The sequence below is a fragment of the Oncorhynchus keta genome, chromosome 31 (assembly GCF_023373465.1).
Source record: "Oncorhynchus keta strain PuntledgeMale-10-30-2019 chromosome 31, Oket_V2, whole genome shotgun sequence".
Classification (NCBI taxonomy): Eukaryota; Metazoa; Chordata; class Actinopteri; order Salmoniformes; family Salmonidae; genus Oncorhynchus; species Oncorhynchus keta.
This window is the reverse complement of record NC_068451.1, coordinates 9,358,100-9,380,237: the sequence shown is the minus strand read 5'-3', so window position 1 is coordinate 9,380,237 and position 22,138 is coordinate 9,358,100. Positions and strand designations below refer to the sequence as shown.

Genomic DNA, 22,138 nt, shown 5'->3' with positions numbered 1-22,138 from the left:
CAGCTGATGTAAGAAGGGCTATATAAATTGATTTGATTTGTAGATTCTGTGCCACATTTGAATCAGTCTGAGCCTCTCCTCTTCAGCCACAGCAGTTCTACATGCACTGTGCTATGTCTGTTGGGAGGTCTGTCCCCTCTTCAACTGCCAAGGCCTGCGCTTACGATTCCGCAGCAGGAGGATAAGCCCTGATAATACTGAAGCTGTCTGATACTTTATCCATATAGGCCCTGCAAAAGATGATAGAAAACCATGAATAATAGAGAAAAGACTCTGACACATCTTGGTCTGGTCCAATCAGATTGAAGGAGCTGTATGGAGCTTCTTCAGTCTGCTCCTGTTGTGAGTCCACATGTAGCTCTGCTGTCCCCTCTGGTGACTACCGTACCTACAAGTGTATCTTTGCGTTTGCTTACTGTTGGTTTTGAGGTTGTTTTGGTTAAGAATACTTTTTTTACGCTTGTACGGGTGGCCTCATTATGATATGAATATTTTTTATTTGGAAAGCCATTTTCAAACATTTATGCACAAAGCTTAGCCTATCGCCATCAATAAGTATCCATTTATTCAGTCTGTGTTGGTGAGGAAGTTTAGCATCTAACTTGCTCTGGTCAGTGGTCAGTTGAGTACAACACAAAGCCCGCTCTGACCCAGGAGGTGACGACAACCTCACAGCCCGAGACCATGGTGGAGGGTCAGTTAGGTGTGAGGCAGGTGGAGAGACTTAAAGAGAGGCCTGTGAAGGGATTTTCTGTCGTGGAAGTGGAGCAGGTCTGAAGCACACAGGACATTCGCGGAGATCTTTGGTGTGGACAAATAGACAGCAACTGTGGTCACTGTCTGATATTCATGTCGATAATTCATCTTGGCAATAAAAATAAAATAAAAAAATTCTGATACACCATCTTGTTAATATTTTTGTCGTTTAAAATGATCAATGGTTTGAAGAAACGAGAGGAGACCAACTCAAATATACAAGTTCCTTTTATTAGCATTACTACAGGGGTAAATGTTTTATTGCTACAATTGTATGAAACATTCTGTACAATTATACTTTTACAAATGTTAGATTTAATGAATATAGTAATTGAGATAAAGACCTCAACAGTTTTACCACTTCCCACACTCAGTGACTTTCCCTTTAAATCCTTCAATGACCTCAATTACATATTAAACAAAATACTTACATAATTGAAAAACTTGGTTTTTCAAAGAACTGAATCACAGGAAATGAACATTCTCAACCTCCATAATTGAGAAATTAAAAAACTTGCATAGCGTTACAATGTAATTTAGATATTAAAGACCAGATACATTGTGGATGGTATCTTGGATATGTCTGTTTCAGAAAGCTCTGCCAGCCCATCCAGTCTAGTGCAAGACACCCAGGCCTCAATAGTATGAGCTCAGGTGGGAGTGAGTCCCCGGGTGCCTTGGCATGGGAGACCCCGGATACATTGGGCTGGTTGTTGAGTTCCAGTAAGTTGTAGGCGGCCCGAAAAAATTCCCAGGGGACACGGGCATAGGGGCAGCATGCGTGTTCATGAAGTTCATTTTTGGCTGGTGGCTGTGGTAGGGCTGGGCATACGATACCTCAGTCTGATACTTAACGATGCCCCCCTCTCCGCCGTGACCCTGGTGGGCCTGTGAGATGCCCTGGAAGTCAAACTTGTAGGCGTAGCGCTTGCCGTGCACCTTGGTCATGATGTTCTTGTCGTAATAGTAGCGCAGGGCGCGGCTCAGCTTGTCATAGTTCATGTTGGGTTTGCTCTTGCGCTCGCCCCAACGCTTGGCCACCTCGTCCGGGTCGGTCATCTTGAACTCGCCGTTGGTGCCCTCCCAGGTGATGATGCTGGAGTTGTTGCTGTCCGACAGCAGCTCCAGCAGGAACTGCCACAGCTGGATCTGTCCAGAGCCTAGGAAGAGAAACGGGACAGGGGGTGAGGGGAATGGATGCATCAAAGGGTTGGGTTCTGTTAAAATGAGCAAGATCTGTTTCTGAAATGCTTCTCTTAAGAGTAGGATTGTTTGTAGATTAGTGTAGTTTTATCCATATACACATTTACATTTTTCTGTATTTGTATAGATTTTTAAGATGTTTTTTTGCTTGAATATACTTATCTACTATTATGTATTGATTTCCATTTCATTCTTTATGCGATTTGCACTGCACAGAACACCGGAAGAATTTTCACTGTGAATCATTGTCATTTTTGTTTGTGTCAATTAATCCTGTAAGGGATGGATTGCCAACTGTCAATTTGACACGAAAATACAATTTAAATCATTCACATGCAGTTTCATTCATGCACCATTGATGTCTCCTTCTCGTGGACTATTTTGCTATTAAAACATCTGTCATGTCATATCAATGTCCCGATGGGTGTCTTTGTGTCTGAGAATATAACTTGTATAAGAGAACACCAGGATTCTAAATATACTTTGAAGTTTGAACTACTCCTGCAAATGTGACCTTTTTCACTGTGTGTCATGGAGAGAGAGAGAACGTGGGTGGACCAGGCAGAAACCTACCCACAGGCCTGTGAGCGCTGGGGTCAGGCAGCCTGTATGAACTGTGTTTGCTTGTTCGGTTCTTGGAGTGGAGGGCCTGCCCTTCTGTGAGGAGATACAGAATTAATTCTGTCAAACAGGGTCATTCTGGTCAACGGGAGACAATAATTCAAATATTTCAGCCTAGTTTCGCTGAGGGTGAATGTATAATGCTTTCATCTCGGTGGAGGTTTTTGTCAATGTGCCATCCCAGACAGGGAATGTATGACCATTAATTCTCTCTCTTTAAGGAATACCTCGGCCCTCCTCTTTTCTCCTATTCAATCTCTTTTGGAGTGTGACAGTTCATGACACCAAAGCAGACAGTGTAAAGGCCACATTTGTCACCACCTTTTTGGTTCACCAGTTTAACATGGTGCATTATGGGATATGCTCTCACCTGGGTTGGCTAGACGACTGCTGATGGGACCTAATGCTTGGTATGGGTCTGCAAGGAAATTAAGGGTTTGAAAAGTTAGATTGTTTTATTTAGACATTGTTGGCTTGACTATGATACAAAGGTTATACCAGTGTTTCAACAAACTAGGATCAGGAAACGAGAAAGCAGTACAGATGCACACCTTGCACACTTCTCGGTGGAGGCTCTGTGACTCTGGTGCTGTGTTGGTGCTCCATGGGAGAACCTAAATCATAAACAACATGATATATTTATCAGCATTATGCAAACATGTCAACAAAATTCCTCTGTTTAGTCTTAATTTGCTGTATCAGTACTATTCCATCTTGAACTACAAAATGCTTGACTTAATGAATTCATTCTCTCCACTGTGAAACACTGTAGTAATAATTTTTAGAACTAATATCTTGATACAACTATTAGTATGAATCTGCCTTAGTGCTCACAATAAATGTAAAGCACTGAGGATGAGATGTGATGTCGGTTATTATACCTTTGGGTACTGGAGGTGGCATGGGGTTCGATGGCCAGCTGTTCCTTCTGCCTATCTCCTCATAACTGTTCTCTGCTCGAAAAGAACGGAGGGTGAGACGAGGCATCCACAGGAAGAAAGTTCAAAGAGGGCTTTTAAGCATAGAGGACAGACAGGGTAGCAGGGTAAATCCATCACTTTTTGACAGCTTCCCTTCTGATTTAAACAAAACTTTCCATAACATTTTTGTACATGGAAGAAGTAGTCAGAAAGTGACTTTTTGGACCTGAATGCCAAAACATTTAGGAGATAAAGGTGCTCAAAGTTGACCCATTTTGCATACACCATCCTACCATGAGACATCCGTGTCTTCATCTCTGGAAAAGATAAACAGTTGAGAGTATGATATCAGTTAAGAGCTTAAAAAGGTTTTTAAAACTGTTTTCAAATAAAATATAAAAATGTTTTAAAAATAATGATGGACTTTTTTTACCTTTAACGTTAATTATCTAAAAACGCGCAAACTCTTATTTTCTTCATATATGCATATCTTGTAGCTTAGACCCTACTTTACATAATCTTAGGTTTTTTTGTTGTGCCTGCCATTGGTTGAGACATAACATGCTCTTTAATACAAGGGTGGGTGTCATTTCAATCGTATAAATAGAATGGACATATATTTCAACATGAAAAAAATTGAAGTTTCAGCTTTTTTTGATAATTTATGTTTAAGGTTGAAATAAATTTTTATTTTCAAGAAAGTATCAAATAGTTTGACAACACTATTTGTAAGCTTTTAAATGAGAGCAATCTCAACCATTTATCTGTTCCATTGATTAAGACATGGCTGTCTCATGGTATGGTGGGGTATGCAAAATAGATCAACTTCGAGCACCTTTATTATCTTGAATGTTTTTGCATTTGGGTCCAAAAAGTAACTTTCTGGGCACTTATATACAATGTGCAAATGTGTATGGAATGTTTCATTCAAATCAAAAGGGGGGCTGTCAAAAAGTGATTGAATTCAAATGGATTTACCCAGCAGCCATAGAAGGAAGGAAGCATTTTTTCCCCAACACAATTGTGTTGCTTCTATTTCACCAGATGCATGTCTGATTACTTCGACAGACAAAGTTATAAGGATCATTTAGTTGCTAATGTTAGCCTGTGGTACCCCAGAGGGCCTTCAACTTGAAAGACTACATGAGAGGGGTCAACACAGCTAGCCTGCAACTTTTATTTTTTATTTTACCAGGTACATTGACTGAGAACACATTCTCATTTTCAGAAACAACCTGGGGAATAGTTACAGGGGAAAGGAAGGGGGATGAATGAGCCAATTGTAAGCTGGGGATGATTAGGTGGTCATGATGGTATGAAGGCCAGATTGGGAATTTAGCCAGGACCCCGGGGTTAACACCCCTACTCTTTTGTAAGTGCCATGGGATCTTTAGTGACCACAGAGTCAGGACACCCGTTTCAATGTCTCATCCAAAAGACAGCACCCTACACTGGGAAATGTCCCCAATCACTGCCCTGGAGTATTGGGATATTTTTTTAGACCAGAGGAAAGAGTGCCTCCTACTGGCCCTCCAACACCACTTCAAGCAGCATCTGGTCTCCCATCCAGGGACTGATCAGGACCAACCCTGCTTAGCTTCAGAATCAAGCTATCAGTGGGATGCATGGCCACTTCCCAGACTAGCTCAAACTGCACATGCATTGTTTTAAAAAATTCCTCCATGTAGCAAGATGGTGACACTGAAATGATTCTTCCTGATAATCAACTGCACCATTGAGCATTCCTATAGGAAACAATGGGGCGATGATGGCTTCGTCCATATTTTTTTTACAGTCTATGGAAGGAAGCCCATAAATGGAGCCTCAAAAAAAGTGATTTGAAGCAGCCAGAAGAAAACAGACAAAGGAGAGCTGAAGATGGTCCAGTATTCCTTGGGGTGAGTGTTCTTTTCTTCCGGGCCACCTCTGCTGCCATTAGATTGTCAATTGTGTCCCACAGTGGGGCCCATACTCCCCTATTTTCCTCTGCTGGTGCAGCTGTTTCCTGTCTGAAACTGACTGTTGAGTTGGGGAGTCATCAACTCAGGGAAACGTTAAAGCACTCTAAACTATGTAATCTGAAATGGCAACTCAAAACTTAATTTTGAATCCATTAAATGAATGAAGTATTTGATCTGCCTCTGAGAGAGGTTTGAATAGATGCCACAAAACCCCTCCATTTTACTCCCCTTCTCATTTTAAGGCAGTTTATCTCAATGCTTGCTAAGCTCCAGGTTCTTTATGCATGCACTAAGTCACTATGTCGTTGGTAATGAGTTGTGAAGTTAATTGTCTTACCTGATTTAACCTGTAGTCTGGGTTGTTGCTGTGTGTTGTTGGTTGGAGTTGTGGGGTAGGAGAAAGTAGGGCTGCCTACAAAGAGATTCAAAGAAGGTTACAAAATGGATACATAGATCAGTTATGTCCTCATGGAGTATGAAAACAGTCAAATGAAAACGTTCTACGAGTCCCAGGCCGTAACCCTTACTCTGCCGGAGGTAATTGAGGTGGCCGAGCAGGATGTCTGTGTTGTAGGCGGACGTGAGGCGCATCATATCCTCCTTGGTCATCTTGCAGAGTGCCTTGCCCTCCAGTGTGTGGAAGTGCATGATGTCCACCTCCTCCAGGCTGTACTCCTTGATGGCCCAGTCCAGCCACTGGCGCACATGGTCCTGGGTCCACACCTCAGGGTCTGGGACCAGGAGGAAGAGGAGAAGGAAGAGAGATCGGTAAGTCGGGGTAACAGGAGGTTGTTGTAACTCACACAGACCCAGCATCTCATAAAGTTGAGGAGTTACTCTTTTGTTTTCTTCTCAAATGAAACTAAAGGTATTTTAAAATGTACAGTAAGAGCCCAAAGATTACGTATGGACCTCATGAATACCCCAAAATATCAGACAGTAGTTTGGAGACACCCAGCCTCTGTCTGTACCCTAGGGCAGGGGTTCCCAAACTGTTTTGCTTTGTGACCCGCCAATTGAGGTGTCTTTTGAGTCACGACCCACCAAAAGGGGCGAGCAGTGACACAAACCAAATAATAAGTAAAACATATTATCTTAGCAGCGGAGAGAAAATGTTGCAGTTTCAAAGCTAATCTACATTTCCTACAATTCTATGCATTTTGACATGGCTAATGCTGTGTTCTTATGCTCAAACATTACAAAATCAATGGGGGCTGATGGTCTAGCTTTTATTCAGATGATTGTTAATTTTCAAAGACTATAGGCTGCTATTGAAAAATAAATAGGTCCTTTATATTTTCTGCATACTTTCTATTTGGTTTTAGTCGTTTAAGTTTACACTGAAAGCGTTTTTATCCGGTGTCCCCGGAAGTGGGTCCTGACCCAGAGTATGGGAAACACTGCCCTAGGGCAGGGATCATCAACTAGATCATCAACTTTTTTTTTCTTGAGCGGATGGTCAGGGGGCTGGAACATAATTACAAATCATTTGTAGACTGCAAATTGACCGCAAGATGCCCAAACAGATATATTTGATTAAAAAACCTTGCTTACATTTTTATATGATCACTTCTATTATGTGTGGGAATACTTTTTAACAGATTTCCAAAATGTAAATAACTTGTAGCTGATTTACTGGTGTTAAAAAAATAAAAATAAAAATAAAAAACACAGTTAAAAATGTTTTTGTGTGTGTGGGGGGGGCAGCCCTAGGGTCTTCATTGTCCTTGTTTAACACAGCTGTGATGTAATATCCGTGTATTATCATGGCCACTAGAATAACTTGGCCTGTGTGACTCAGGGTAAGAATCAAACCTTGTAGTCTTGTCTATTAATTGTAAGGATGACATACGCCAAATGATGTCTAATGTTTGGAATATCATAGTTGGAATCTCCCAACAATGACTCATTGGCTGGATTCCATTCCAAAAATGTGCTCCCTTCCCAGTTCCTAAAAACTGCTCTTAATGGCTAACTCACAATGATGATGGGAACACCATCCCAGCCTATTCTCTTTGCAGATCCATTTTGTGCCACAGGATCTGGTCACCCATCCACTGAGTGTGTTGGCACCTCACCTGCGGGCACTATGACTCTCTTCTCCTCTGTGGCGCTGTTGGGCGGGGTGGTGGTCTGGGGGCTGGTGCGGGGCTCAGGGTATGAGGCCTGGTAGGCCAGCTGACCCCCATCGTTGCTGCTCATGTGTCGGGAGCGTTTGGTCACACTGCAGTCCACAGGGGACTCACGACTGTCGAGAGAGGGAGAGAGTAGGGAGATGAGTAATATTCTCGTATGATTCTGTGTGATCCTGTTGCAGTATTTATTATGGTGATGGTCAACTCTCTTGAATGTAAAAAATATAACACTAAATAAGTGGGAATGTGAAAAATACAACACTAAATGAGTGGGAATGTGGTAAATATAACACTAAATAAGTGGGAATGTGGTAAATATAACACTAAATGAGTGGGAATGTGGTAAATATAACACTAAATAAGTGGGGATGTGGTATATATAACACTAAATAAGTGGGAATGTGGTAAATATAACACTAAATGAGTGGAAATGTGGTAAATATAACACTAAATAAGTGGGAATGTGGTATATATAACACTAAATAAGTGGGAATGTGGTAAATATAACACTAAATGAGTGGAAATGTGGTAAATATAACACTAAATAAGTGGGAATGTGGTAAATATAACACTAATGAGTGGAAATGTGGTAAATATAACACTAAATAACTCTTCTCTCAAAGACTGCTAATACTGATGCGCCCTACTTCACCTGGTTCCGTTGATGTGCTCTCCTCTCTTCCCAGGGTTCTGTGCTCCCGGGCCGGCCCACTCCGGCTCGGTGGGTTCTTGGCTCTCTTCGGAGGCCTGGCTGAAGCTTCCCGGTGACGCCATCTCGCCCTTCATGTGCATGGTCGTGGCGGCAGTGAAGGGCGACTCGAAAATGGACTGGTCCTCGCTCACCACGGACAGTGCTTCCTGCCGGCACGGACAAACAGTGGAGTCAGCGGTTACGGTAAGTATGGGCCGCAACTAGTCATGTAGTGACGGTATCCAGGAAACTGCCCACACCTCTGTGAGGTTTTTCCACACTAGGTTGTATGGAACACGCATGATGAGATTCCACACCCTAATGAGTCTTGTTCTATTGATGAAGGATTTATTAACTCCTGTTTCTAACTTTTTCATAGTCCAGATGTCTTTAGAATTTGTGATTGGTGACTTGAGGAACATTACTTGGAAAATAGGAGATTGTGGCATGAAGCTTATAAATCACTGTCTTTATTTGATAAATGTAGCTGTACCATAATGTTTGATTGCAGTTACATGCTGTACACTGGCATCGACGTTTTGAGAAATGAGAGCTTCTGTGATCTTTGTCACAGTTTTAATTCGTTGGGATTGGGGTGATGGGAGGGAGCTTGGTGGAGTCAGATCAAGATTTGAGACGCTTTCTTTGTGCTGCTTCCTGTGTTTAACGCTGACAAAGGCCCCCAAACTCCAAACCATTCTTCAAGATGGCACTCTTCTGTGTGAGTGTGTGTGTCTGTGTGTGTGTGTGTGTGTGTGTGTGTGTGTGTGTGTGTGTGTGTGTGTGTGTGTGTGTGTGTGTGTGTGTGTGTGTGTGTGTGTGTGTGTGTGTGTGTGTGTGTGTGTGTGTGTGTGTGTGTGTGTGTGTGTGTGTGTGTGTGTGTGTGTGTGTGTGTGTGTGTGTGTGTGTGTGTGTGTGTGTGTGTGTGTGTGTGTGTGTGTGTGTGTGTGTGTGTGTGCGAGGGCGTGTTGTGTCTATACAGTGGGTAAGGATAGGCCTTGTTTTTGAGTCTTTGTGTTGTGTGGGTAAGTATATATGTGTAGGTCTAAGTGGGAGTAAGTGCGTGTGTGTTTAGAGGACTTCACTATTGTCTTTGCGGCTCGTACGTCAGTGCCGGGCTTTTTTGGTGGCCCACAGGAAATCTGGCCCCCATGTGCAGAGAAACCTTTTGGCACAGGCCAAGGGAAAGGAAACAGAGGGGGGCCACAGTGTAAAGATGTGGCTCATTTAAAGCTGGAAAACAACCTAGGTTTGATGAAGGTAGGGGAGGATTGGGTATGTCGGACAGCAAGAATACACAGCTTTGATTGAAGTTCAAAGTCCCGCTCTTCCATTGTGTTACCTGAGCAGGGTAAAGTGTTTTATGCATGGTACACATTTAGTGGCATTTCCTTATTCAGGCTAACAGTGACAGGACTGTTAGCCAAAGCAACATTGTAGCTTAAATAAATGACATTAATATATCAAACAGACATAATATTATTTCAGTACTGATACTGAAATGTTAGCACACGTGATACATTTGTTTTCAGTGGTAGAGGAACAACACATCACAGGTCCACCACACTTTCCTCCCTGACCGTTACCCTCTCTCTCCTCTCTTTCTGTCTCTTTCCTCTCGCTCTCTGTTCGACTCTCTTTCTTCTCCCTGTCTGTCTCCCTCCTCCTCTCATGTTGTGCAGAGGCCCTGACAGCAGAAGTGAAACTAAGGGCTGAGCTGAGAAGAGGTTGAGGCTGAGGCTGAGCAGCAACAATTCATGGAAAGGGTCATGAGCGCCATTCTCATATTGCAATTGATTTGATCAATTGTTGAACTCCTTATCTTTCATTAAGTTCATTCATTGTTTCAATGGCGTGTTTGTGCATTCACAGCCACAAGCTCATACACCTGCTCTCCCCCTCCCTCTCCCTCTATAGCTTGCAAACTGACACAAATATACCGAATGTGGCCTGACCGCCAATGCCACAACTGACTTCCTGTTCAATGAGTTTCGTAGAAGCTGGGCCCTGTTGCTGAGGAACATAAAATAGTTTCGAAAACAATTTTGTCTGCACAGACACATAGCATACACACTACAAACACACATTTTGAAGTCCTGTCAGTTCTGCTGTCCAAGTTCAAGCGTACACAGTACAAACGCACATGATCAATTTCCTGTCAGTTCTGCTGTCAAAATTCAAATCTTTATTTTCAGCATATTTGTGCGATATCACACTTAGGCCATTTCTTTATCTATTGAAAGGTTTGTACTGAATGTACTAGGCCCACCTAAGGCTAATACTAGATGCTGCCATAAAAAGGTTCAACAAAATACAAAAGCCAACTAAACCAAGAACATGTCGGACTGTAAGTTAGAAGTCTGTTGTCTCAGGTTCATCTGCTTAATGGTTGATGGTTAGCAGCACATCAGATAATCATCTTATGAATCAGCCGTAAAGGGTGGTGCTCACACAGTTCACCAATAGTGACACATCCTTGTACCACAACCATGTACTACCAACTGTTGTGAAACACCCTTGCACTCACAACAGAGCTCTAGCTTAATAACCTATACTGGAACTCAAACTCAGTGCAAAAGCAAACAAACATTTTCTTGTCCAACACTTGCTTCCCACCTGCTCTCTCTTAGTTCCTAGATATATCCTTTATTCACAAGAGAGACGGATTACTAGTCTAAACCAAATGCATTGCAGTCTATATGCTTAAATATCATGGTTAGATTAACTTTTGTTCCATATCGTTGCTGAAGTTGATTTACAGTTGAAGTCGGGAGTTTACATACACTTAGATTGGAGTCATTAAAACTCATTTTTTCAACCACTCAACAAATTTCTTGTTAACAAAGTATAGTTTTTGGCAAGTCGGTTAGGGCATCTACTTTGTGCATGACACAAGTAATTCTTCCAACAATTGTTTACAGACAGATTATTTCACTTATAATTCACTGTATCACAATTCCAGTGGGTCAGAAGTTTACATATACTAAGTTGACTGTGCCTTTAAAGAGCTTGGAAAATGTTGTCATGGCTTTAGAAGCTTCTGATAGTCTAATTGACATTATTTGAGTCAATTGGAGGTGTACCTGTGGATGTAGTTCAAGGCCTACCTTCAAACTCAGTGCCTCTTTGCTTGACATCATGGGAAAATCAAAAGAAATCAGCCAAGACCTAAGAAAATAAATTGTAGATCTCCACAAGTCGTTCATCCTTGGGTGCAATTTCCAAATGCCTGAAGGTACCACATTCATCTGTACAAACAATAGTACACAAGTATAAATGTAACAGTATAACTTTAGGCCGTCCCCTCGCCCATACCCGGGCACGAACCAGGGACCCTCTGCACACATCAACAACAGTCACTCACGAAGCATCATTACCCATCGCTCCACAAAAGCCACGGCCCTTGCAGAGCAAGGGGAACTACTACTTCAAGGTCTCAGAGCAAGTTACGTCACTGATTGAAATGCTATTTAGCACGCACCACCGCTAACTAAGCTAGCCGTTTCACATCCGTTACACTTACCCCCCTTTTGACCTCCTTTTCCGCTGCTACCAGTGATCCGGCTCAACAGCATCAATGTAACAGTATAACTTTACACCGTCCCCTCGCCCATACCCGGGCGCAAACCAGGGACCCTCTGCACACATCAACAACAGTCACCCACGAAGCATCGTTACCCATCGCTCCACAAAAGCCGCGGCCCTTGCAGAGCAAGGGGAACTACTACTTCAAGGTCTCAGAGCAAGTGAGGTCACCGATTGAAACGCTATTTAGCGTGCACCACCGCTAACTAAGCTAGCCATTTCACATCCATTACATAAACATCATAGGACCACGCAGCCGTCATACCGCTCAGGAAGGAGACGCGTTCTGTCTCCTAGAGATGACTGCACTTTGGTGTGAAAAGTGCAAATCAATCCCAGAACAACAGCAAAGGACCTTGTGAAGATGCTGGAGGAAACAGGTACAAAAGTATCTATATCCACAGTAAAACGAGTCCTATATTGACTTAACCTGAAAGGCCGCTCAGCAAGGAAGAAGCCACAGCTCCAAAACCGCAATAAAAAAGCCAGACTACGGTTTGCAACTGAACATGGGGACAAAGATCATACTTTTTGGAGAAATGTCCTCTGGTCTGATGAAACAAAATTAGAACTGTTTGGCCATAATGACCATCGTTATGTTTGGAGGAAAAAGGGGGAGATTTGCAAGCCGAAGAAGACCATCCCAACCGTGAAGCACGGGGGTGGCAGCATCATGTTGTGGGGGTGCTTTGCTGCAGGAGGGACTGGTGTACATCATGCAGAAGGAACATGATGTGGATATATTGAAGCAACATCTCAAGACATCAGTTAAGTTAAGGCTTGGTCGCAAATGGGTCTTCCAAATGGACAATGACCCCAAGCATACTTCCAAAGTTGTGGCAAAATGGATTAAGGACAACAAAATCAAGGTATTGGAGTGGCCATCACAAAGCCCTGACCTCAATCCAGAACTTAAAAAGCATGTGCGAGCAAGGAGGCCTACAAACCTGAGTTACACCAGCTCTGTCAGGAGGAATGGGCCAAAATTCACCCAACTTATTGTGGGAAGCATGTGGAAGGCTACCTGAAATGTTTGACCCAAGTTAAACAATTTAAAGGCAATACACTCAATTCGTATTTGGTAGCATGTAAACTTCTGACCCCCTGGGAATGTCATGAAAGAAATAAAAGCTCAAATAAATAATTCTCTCTACTATTATTCTGAAAATAAAGTGGTGATCCTAACTGACCTAAAACAAGGAAGTTTTACTCGGATTAATTGTTAGGAATTGTGAAACTGAGTTTAAATGTATTTGGCTAAGGTGTATGTAAACTTCCGACTTCAACTGTATGTTGTGAATTTATTTTAGCTTTGATCTGTGCTGATGGTGCCTTTCTACAGAGGCCTCAAATTGCAGAGTTTGTCTACGAAGGGGAATGTTCATTGCCAAACAGGAAGATTGACTCCGCTAAATATTAAATCGTCTATTATTTAAAAAGTTCATGGATAAAAAGTGTACATCTAAAAAAACGTTCATTATGCTATTGTTTATCACAATTGAAATTAATAAATATCTGCCTTTTGAAACCAGAGCCATATATCAAGAAACTGTCAAGAAACTCCCTAATTCACATGTAACATGTGACCAACTCTGTCCTCAATATGGTGTAGAGGCCAAGAAAGCAGAAGTAGAGGTTGTGTTGAGCTGATTTTGCAAAGGCCTGCAGCAGCTGCTCCTTCAACATGCAAAAACATCTGGTTTTCACAACTTTTGATATGGCTTTTTTTTTACATGGCTTTTAGACAGTAGAAACATAAAGCATGTACTGTAGCTGACAATAATAAAGGATACGCATGGAGTATGAGCACGGTCGCCTTGGTTATATTCAGAGTTCATTTATTCACATATAAAACAATGCACTGCCTCGACACATCCAGTGACTTGATACTGTTTTGCAAAGGCTCTCTTGCTTTTTTTTCGTGTGGAGGGAGCGGAAATGTGTGCGGAAAGAGGTTTGAGACAGGAAGCCTGCAGAGTTCAGATAACGACACCTGACAAGCGCTCCTGTTTGCAGTTTAGGCCACTATATTCTTTAAATAACTTTGACAAAAACAACTGACTTTATCGGGATGTTTTAGTAAATATCCATGTTTCAGTAGATGGGCCTTCATATTTACGTTTTCAAAGTGTGTGTGTGTGCGCGCGCTCTCCTAAATTACGCTCACTATGTCACCGTAATAACATACATTTTCAGTAACCAGAAGTAGCCTATTCCCCCCGCTCAGGATATCCAAATAATAGCCTAAGTACGGCCTATATGTTGTAATATCTGTAGGGTATGAAGAAAAGTAATGTTCATTTCGTTATACGTTTCTGGAAGTGATTTGACTTCAGTGGACGAGAAACAGGATGGACACCTGCAATGCGTGAAAGTAGGCTAAAGCTGTTGGTCAAAAACATATACATTTCAATCAATTTAATCAAGTTTAATAACATTTTAATGTTATTGGTTTATTCCAATGCCTTAGCTACTTCAAAATATAATCAACATGGTTTTTCAACCAATTTCAAAACCTGTTAAATCGTTTATTTCGTTTCGTTATTAGCCTCTAAATGGATATGTTTCGTTCTGCAAATAGACTGAATTGATCGTGAGATGTATAACCTTGGCAGAAAATCCATTCGTTGTTTTAGTGCATTTTTTTCCTCAAAATTGAAGGTCCTTGTTGTTTTATAGGACAAGCTATTTAATCCGGTTCTACATATTTTTTTTGTCGAACTATTCGTTAACTGTTTGGTTAAATTCACCCTATTTTGTGAAAATAATAATCAGTATTACTATAACAAAGAATACCTCAATGCGTTATATTTGTAATTGATGCTGTTCTGTTGTCTTGGTCAGCGTTTGTGCCGCACTTCGTGAGAAAAATGCGTTTCAGAACAATTCGATAAGTCAATATTTGATATATTCCAATAACAGTTGGGCTACATCTAGTAGCCTAGTTATTCTCACCAATGTAGCTTTAGATCGTCTTTACATTACCCCATTTTAATAATTCGATTAAAGAATAATAATTTACTGAAGTCCAGTTTTGTTAATTGGATAAAATAATCCTAACAGTTATTCATATGTCGTGGTAATGATGATTTAATGTTGAAAGAAATGTAAAATATGAAATACCAGTCATCTCATGGATTTCGATCCTCCAACTCTATGGAAAGTGGCCTTATACTCCAAATACATTCCATGGCGCCAAGACACCTGCCACGAGCGCGCTCCAATAAACTTGTACTGATCAAGATTGCTTATATGCTGTGTAATGCGCCTCAAAGGCGTCGTCTTTATCATAAATTGTGACAGGTACATCACTTCTTTAAATTACCTTTAACTTTCTTTAGACTAGCATAATGTGCTTTTAAACCAGGAAAGTCTGCATAAAACTTGATTAAATGAAACAATTAAAATCGCGAGTTTTGCGCTCCCCTTTTTACGCATGCAGTGCTGGACACCATTTCGTTTTTTATTGGTGTGTAAAGATGTAGTGGTTACTTGTGTTATTAAAGAGCCGACATACAACCACGAACGGGAAGGAAGAGGAAATTTTGTACAAGAAGGAAAGAGTGGGGACCTCGCATCACCGCTTTGCCTCTCTCACTCAGCAGAGACGTGCTAACCGACTCAGTGGGTGGCTGCGTATCGTTTTCACAAGCGACATTAAAACCAGTTCAATCGCCTACCTTTATCGTACAGTCCATTGTAGCAGTCACTCAGTCGTTGATTCTCATTTAGTCATTTAAACACGTTATAACTAGTCTGGATAGCCTGACTCAATCGCATCAACCCATACACACGCGCATTTACCCTTTGGCGCAAACCATTGCAGCAGCAATTCTTGCTTAGTCCATAACCGGATGGCAGCTTTTTTTCTCTCTCTCACTCTAAATTGGGAAGTGAAGTCACTCTAACAACGCATTAGGGTTGGGTCCCTACTGGTGAAACGAAGTCCTTTTTAATTTCTTACAACATTGCACACAGAAAACTGCTGATTGGTCTACAAACCAACGATGACAATCTTCCTAATCTGACTGCGTAAAAGTTGATCAGGCTGATGATTGGACATAGAGCAATTAAGGTGCAGAGCTGTTGGGCTTCTGTAGGCTTTGCTCGGAGTGTTGTTATCGTCCAGCAATGTTTTGAGAAGTATTTATTGCCGTCATGCATTTTGAGGCGCACAAACACATTGCATCATGTGTGTTTCAAGCAACATGTAATTTGCAAATTAATGGAGGCCCATTTCTAATTTGTTATTGGACATTGTCGAGATAAATACATTCGTTTGTCATTCAAAAGCCTGTTGCTTGCAACATTCTAAACTTGAATAGCCACATCCTAATAACCATAGTGGTGATGAACATTGTAGAGCCTTCCTGTAGTTTTTCTAAATATGACTCCGGAAATTGCAATTGATGTAAAAAAAAACTCTGACCGCAAATTTGCGCACTGTGATAAAAAGATTCTCCTTCCAAAGTAGGTTACAAAGTAAGACCACGTTCCCCTTAGCAAACGGATCATTAAATGTTCTCTTACAAATAACCATCTATCGTCGATGTAGGAAAGTGCATATTTTAAGGCCTTTACGTTTTTAGTCTGCAAGTAGGTCTATAGATGGAGACTATAGATATGGCTAATAATATGATAGGCCCAATGCACTTCCTTGAGGTTGAATGTAAAATATGACTTTAAACAAATTCACAATACATTGTTTTATGATTTAATAGCGTGCAAAGTTAGACAGTAGAAAATGTGAGTTTCTGTATTTTCATAGAAAAGATTTGCCTTTAATTATCAATTTCATTGGGTTTATCAGGAAAGCCATCACACATTGCTTATGCCTCAATCTGGCTTTAAGGCACGCATGGAGTAGCCCAAAGCTACTTACGTTTGTCTATCATCATAATGTGTTCAGAAAATCGAAACCTTCTTTGGCCTTTTAGGTAAAAAATAAATAAAAAAATAAATAAATAGCCTAGATGAGATTAACCCAAGCCCGATAACAAGGCACAGCATGAATAGCCTACTAGTATACTTAGATTTATTATGCATTTTCTGTCTTATACATATAAAAGTTTCCTCATTTGTGAAAGAAAATAACGAAAAATAATTTAACTGTCCCTTCAGTCCACTGAACAATGTTTAGGCCTATTTTTATTAAGATCATCTATGATATATGGTGATTGAGGTTCTGGCATTGTTCAGCTTTGTGATATTCTGGAGTTTTTCATTGTGTCACTCGTTGGTAAATCAGTTGAGTTGATGATGGACTCGTCATCATTAGGTCGGCCAGGAGGTTGTGTAACTAGAACCCCCATGTGTCCTTGTCTGGAGACAAGGGGGGTCCCAATCACGACTCGTGTCTCCCACACCATACACGACTTGGCAGCTCACTTTTCCAGATGTATTTTTTCTCTGCTGGGGAAAATTGCGGTGTTTGTTTATACAAGGCGCTTGTGCCGGCCTTATCTGCTCAGGCCACTCACACCGTGATTTCAGAGCTTCAGCATGTAGTTTACGGGCTATTGTTCTGTCGAATGGCTTCTAAAGATATGCTCATGGCCTCCCACCTCATTATAACCAACTTGCAAGTTCTGATTTTTAAAACACCCTATCTGTCCCCCGCCCTGTCTCGCATGGGTTTGAGTTTAGTCGACGTTGCCAAGCATAGAAAAAGGTTATGATTTCCATAGATTTTTTAATGACTAAGTCAATAGCCTATTGATAGGCATACATACGTGTTGGTGTAGCCTATTGGGTATTCGCTATTGACCTAATTGGGGAAAACATTTTCTCAATACATAGGCTATTTTTGAACTGGCCTAATTGAAATAAAATAATTTGTAGATCAAGTTGTATTCCTATAAAATAATATATCTAGGATTACACTAATAAACTCTCCATTCATTATCTGATTATGAATGGGTTGTCAATTTATCATGGGAGTAAGATAGCCAAATGGGCATGCAATGTTAATTAGATTTTGGGCGCTCAATTGACCATTTTATGATACATTTTTGTGAATGGGTGTGTGTGTGTGCGGCTGCCAAATCTGTGTTCGTGAGTCGTGGCTGACGTCACGGCCAGTTAAACCGCAGTGTTTTGGGACAGGGGGACGGGGAGTCACGAAGCAAGATGACACATTCCTTTGCGCCGGGAAGCAGGCACGCCCCTCCAAGCTCCGCTGCTTTATAACGGGACTGGGCCGGGCAGAGGGAGACTACACAATTGTAACTCTGAACTCCAAGTGGAAGCAACTGTTCCAGTCAAAGATGTACTGGGATACCATCCTGAAATCCAACGAGAGAAACATAGATACCAGAGACTCTAAAATAAAGGTAGGATTTTGCCTCATGCGATTTTAAGTTTGTTCGTGTATGCAGCCTGTACGAACACTTACAATGATTAAGAATGCAATATATATTTACATTTTCAGAGACCATTCGATTATACATATCAACCAAAGCTGTAAAATTGTATGAAAAAGATGTTCTACAATGAAATGGGCATGGCCCATGTATTCCACTTTTTCCACACAGATGGAGATATACCAAGCTGGATATTATATGGAAGACTTCAGAACACAGGAAGTCCCTGCTGGTTTGGACTTCGCATCATATGGTAAGTCATGTTCTCGTTGGATCACTTATTGATGAACACGGATCAATGTATCAGTTCAGTTTGAACTCCACCCCAAACCAAATAACTGCCACCAACGCCACTAGAATTACGATTAATCATCAACTTTAATAGTTATCATTTTACACTCTGAAACTAACTTTCGGAGTATCCACATTTTTCTACGATAAGATTTTGAGCTATGTTTCCTGTAGCTCTGTGTGGTAGTTGAAGGACAAAGGAAATGTTTTTTGCAGAGTTGGTATCTCATCAGCCCTGTCAGAAACTCAAAATGAGACCTTGACATCTGCTTCTTCTACCCAACCGAGGGCTGTGTCAGGAAAAGGGGTGCTGGGGTGTGTGTCCATGCACTGTTTGTAGGAATGTCAGTCTGACTCAGGGAGGTAGAGCGAGACGGGGTGGTCGGGTTAAAGACCCTCCCTCTCTCTTTCCCTAATCCTTTCCTCCAGACTTCCTTCTCCAACAGATTTAGAGCCCCTCTCCTCCCCCTTCATCACTACTCTGTCACACTCCCTCCACTGGCTTTTCCTCCTCTTTCCCTCTGTTTCCCCTTCTCCCGCCATTCAACTCAAATGGGTATGGTTGAGATTTTGTTCTGGGTGCTGCAGAATAGTTGTTGAATAGATATATCAATTAGTATTAGTATTACTATTATTAAACGTAAATAAGAATGATGAGTAATAGTAGTAGACCATAACATATTATTGCTTGTAGAATAGCAGTTGGACAGTCTAGAGATACGCTTGTAACCCCTTGGGTAGCATTATAACCTATTACATTCTAAATCAATTCTATTTTTATTCCATTTTGAGTTCTGTTCAGATCTTCACGCCTTTTGACTCACCCCCATCCTTCTCTTCTATCTCCGTGACCTCCAGACTACAGTGATGAAGACCTGTCTTTTCTATTAGACAGTAAAGGACCAGGGCAGCAGCAACAGTATCCAGAGAGTTATGGAGAGCTGCAGAAGAATCCACGTCCGTACGACAACAAAGGTACACCTACAAAGACTCTTACAGAGACTCTTTGACAACCACATTATTCGACCACTCTGATAAGCATTCTGGGGGGCTGTCGGCCTGTCAATGACCGTTGACTGACTTCCAGTGTTGCTCACGTGTTTTTATTTTTGACGTCTTTCATTCTTTTTTTCAGTAACCTCAAGTGACTCTGTCCTGTTCAACCTGGATTCATACCCAGAGTTTAACTGTTGGGCGTCATACCCAAGTGGTGAGTGTCAGTCCCCTTATTCTCCAATCCATATGTTTCTATCATTTTGAGAATGATTCTATTATCAACACCTGTTGTAGTTTTAGAAATGAATGAATATTGATCATGATTGTTCATTCCTTTTTTCTCTCTATTCATTATTAGATGGGCTGACTTTGGGCCAGTCTCAAGCGGGGTTCCAGGAATCCACCCAGACGTACCACAGCCTTGTGCCCCTGTGTTCCCCAGCCCAGAGTGGACAGTTCAGCCCGGGCATGGAGGATGCCAGCACCAGCAACTCTTTCCTCCCTGGAAAAGGAACGAGCCACAGAGGGACACCCAGCACTGTCAGCCTGGACCACCTCAGTAAGAAAGACCACACATTTTGAGACATAAAGCAACAAAAAATTGTATTAACCAATGCATGACCATGAGGCCTATTTGTGTTTAAAAACATATTGCCTGTTTTTGTTTGTAGGCTGTGTAATATCTAATTCATATCATTTTTTAAGCTGTTTGTTATAACCAGCTCTTCTTGGTTTATTTAACTTGTAAAAAATAACCACACAGAGAAATCCATAGGCTATGATTACTTGGATAATATTTACAATGTCTAACTCCTCCTCCTCTTCCATAGATGAATCTGAGCAAAGCTACACCCGTCACTCTGGTGAAAAACTGTATGACTCAGGAGCACAGAAGACCTCCTTCTGGCCGGACTACCCCTCTCCCAGCTATAGCGCATCCCTGCCGCCCCCTCACCACCCTCCATCTTGTTCCTCAATCCCTAGACCACAGCAGCCCTCAGAGCTGTACTGCCCCCGTGTGGCCAAACGCAAAAGTGCACACTCCCAAAGACCCGAGAGGGAAGGAGGACAAGTGATGGGAATGTCAGTTTATCCAGGTAAGACTAGTCTCTTATCATTACTACTGTTATACACGTGTGTGTGAGCATGGGTAGTATGTGTATATTGGAGCCTGATTGTGTGTTTGCTCTAGAATGTGACTCTGTCATTACTGTGTCTTCTTTTAAATAGAAACAAATTCATAGTATATCTTAAGAGTAGCAGGCAAATAAACAACTTTTGTATCCAGTCTTTTGTATCCAGTCCAGAGTCCCTTTCAGAATTTGTTCATGTGTATTTTCTCTCTATTCAGGATCAGGGCCCATCCAATTGTGGCAGTTCTTACTGGAGCTGCTTCTAGACTCCGCCTGCTGTACCTTCATCTGCTGGACAGGAGACGGTTGGGAGTTCAAGATGTCCGACCCAGCAGAGGTGAGTTTCTCTACTGATTGTGAGAGATTTTAACCACTCGTAGTAGGAGTTGGAAACCAGCACAGGATTGAGCAGAGGGAATATGCTATCAGGCATTTGTGGTTATTTTTTAACAACCACCCCTTTTGTGTTTCATCCAGGTGGCCAAGCGCTGGGGTCAGTGTAAGAACAAGCCCAAGATGAACTATGAGAAGCTGAGCCGCGGCCTGCGCTACTACTACCACAAGAACATTATCCACAAAACGACGGGCAAGCGCTACGTCTACCGCTTCGTCTGTGACGTGCAGGGGATGCTGGGAAAGACGGCACAGGAGGTCCTAGCCAGCCTGAACATTTTACCCACGGGTACAGAGTCAGCCTGGCAAGGCCAGGGGGCACCAGTATTATCGCCAGAGTCCAGTGAAGCATGGGTGTCGCAGTAGGGGGAGTGTACCAGCAGCTACACCACTAGAAATATGCTATGTAGAACAAACATGCCTCTTAGACATGTCGAAAATGAATCACATTGGCTCTATTTATGGCATTTCTATCTGCAACATTAGACAATGTTTGGTGTAAGACTTTTATTACCAAGTGATACAGTAGTAGCCATAGCTGTGGGAAGTAGGGGTGCTAAAGTAGGGGTGCAGCACCCCCTGAAAATCAGAGTAAACCAATTCTGTAGTAGCCTTCCATTTGATTGAATTTTAGTGTATGACTTACCTCTTATTAACATCAGCATAATAAGAGCTCAATGAAACTGTAAGCCCAGCTGTCTCCAATACTGATGCTCTTTATGTTAATTGCATGGTTAGTGATTAACAACCCCCCTCATCCTCAAGTACTTATTGCCCCCTCTAAAAGAATGGGTGCATGACACCACTGCTTACCACCCATGCTGTTGAACAATGTTCAACATTAACTTTGACTGTGAGGATCTATTTTTATACCCTAACATATCTACCTCTTTTATTGCTGACAAAATAAAGCTAAGAGGGACCATGCTTGTTCTGTTGAATATAATGTGTGTGATTTACATGCTTTAGGGAACAATATTGTTTGTAAAATGATTGTAAATAAACTGTACATAACTTGAAAATACTATTTAAAATGTTCTGTATTATTTCGAAAGGTATAAAGGCCTATATTTAAAATAAAATAAAAAACT

At 41.6% G+C, this 22,138-nt stretch overlaps 2 protein-coding genes across 13 annotated transcripts; one reads left to right on the top strand and one right to left on the bottom strand.

Moving 5' to 3' along the window:
• Positions 1-966: 966 nt before the first annotated feature.
• On the bottom strand, positions 967-15,863 carry fli1rs (Fli-1 proto-oncogene, ETS transcription factor-related sequence). 9 transcript variants are annotated; one of them, XM_052489513.1, is made up of 11 exons: positions 15,677-15,863; positions 8,249-8,454; positions 7,540-7,709; positions 5,989-6,192; positions 5,799-5,873; positions 3,794-3,817; positions 3,462-3,533; positions 3,132-3,194; positions 2,951-2,998; positions 2,533-2,616; positions 967-1,916 (listed from the first exon to the last, which is right to left on the bottom strand). In XM_052489513.1, exons 2-11 carry the CDS (start codon positions 8,386-8,388, stop codon positions 1,393-1,395), a joined length of 1,404 nt encoding a protein of 467 aa, XP_052345473.1. In that variant the 5' UTR covers positions 8,389-8,454; positions 15,677-15,863; the 3' UTR covers positions 967-1,392. The 9 variants fall into 9 exon arrangements, with proteins under 9 accessions (XP_052345473.1, XP_052345470.1, XP_052345472.1 ...); XM_052489510.1 differs by having other exon boundaries at positions 15,553-15,848; XM_052489512.1 differs by lacking the exon at positions 15,677-15,863 and adding an exon at positions 14,996-15,482.
• Positions 14,115-22,074, top strand: LOC118364349 (protein C-ets-2-like). Of its 4 annotated transcripts, none has more exons than XM_035745827.2 (9): positions 14,115-14,246; positions 17,965-18,204; positions 18,406-18,487; positions 19,417-19,500; positions 19,661-19,735; positions 19,880-20,080; positions 20,352-20,618; positions 20,873-20,991; positions 21,132-22,074. In XM_035745827.2, exons 1-9 carry the CDS (start codon positions 14,166-14,168, stop codon positions 21,411-21,413), a joined length of 1,431 nt encoding a protein of 476 aa, XP_035601720.2. In that variant the 5' UTR covers positions 14,115-14,165; the 3' UTR covers positions 21,414-22,074. The 4 variants fall into 4 exon arrangements, with proteins under 4 accessions (XP_035601720.2, XP_035601722.1, XP_035601718.2 ...); XM_035745829.2 differs by having other exon boundaries at positions 14,136-14,246; positions 17,978-18,204; positions 19,384-19,500; XM_035745825.2 differs by having other exon boundaries at positions 14,151-14,246; positions 19,384-19,500.
• Positions 22,075-22,138: the final 64 nt, after the last annotated feature.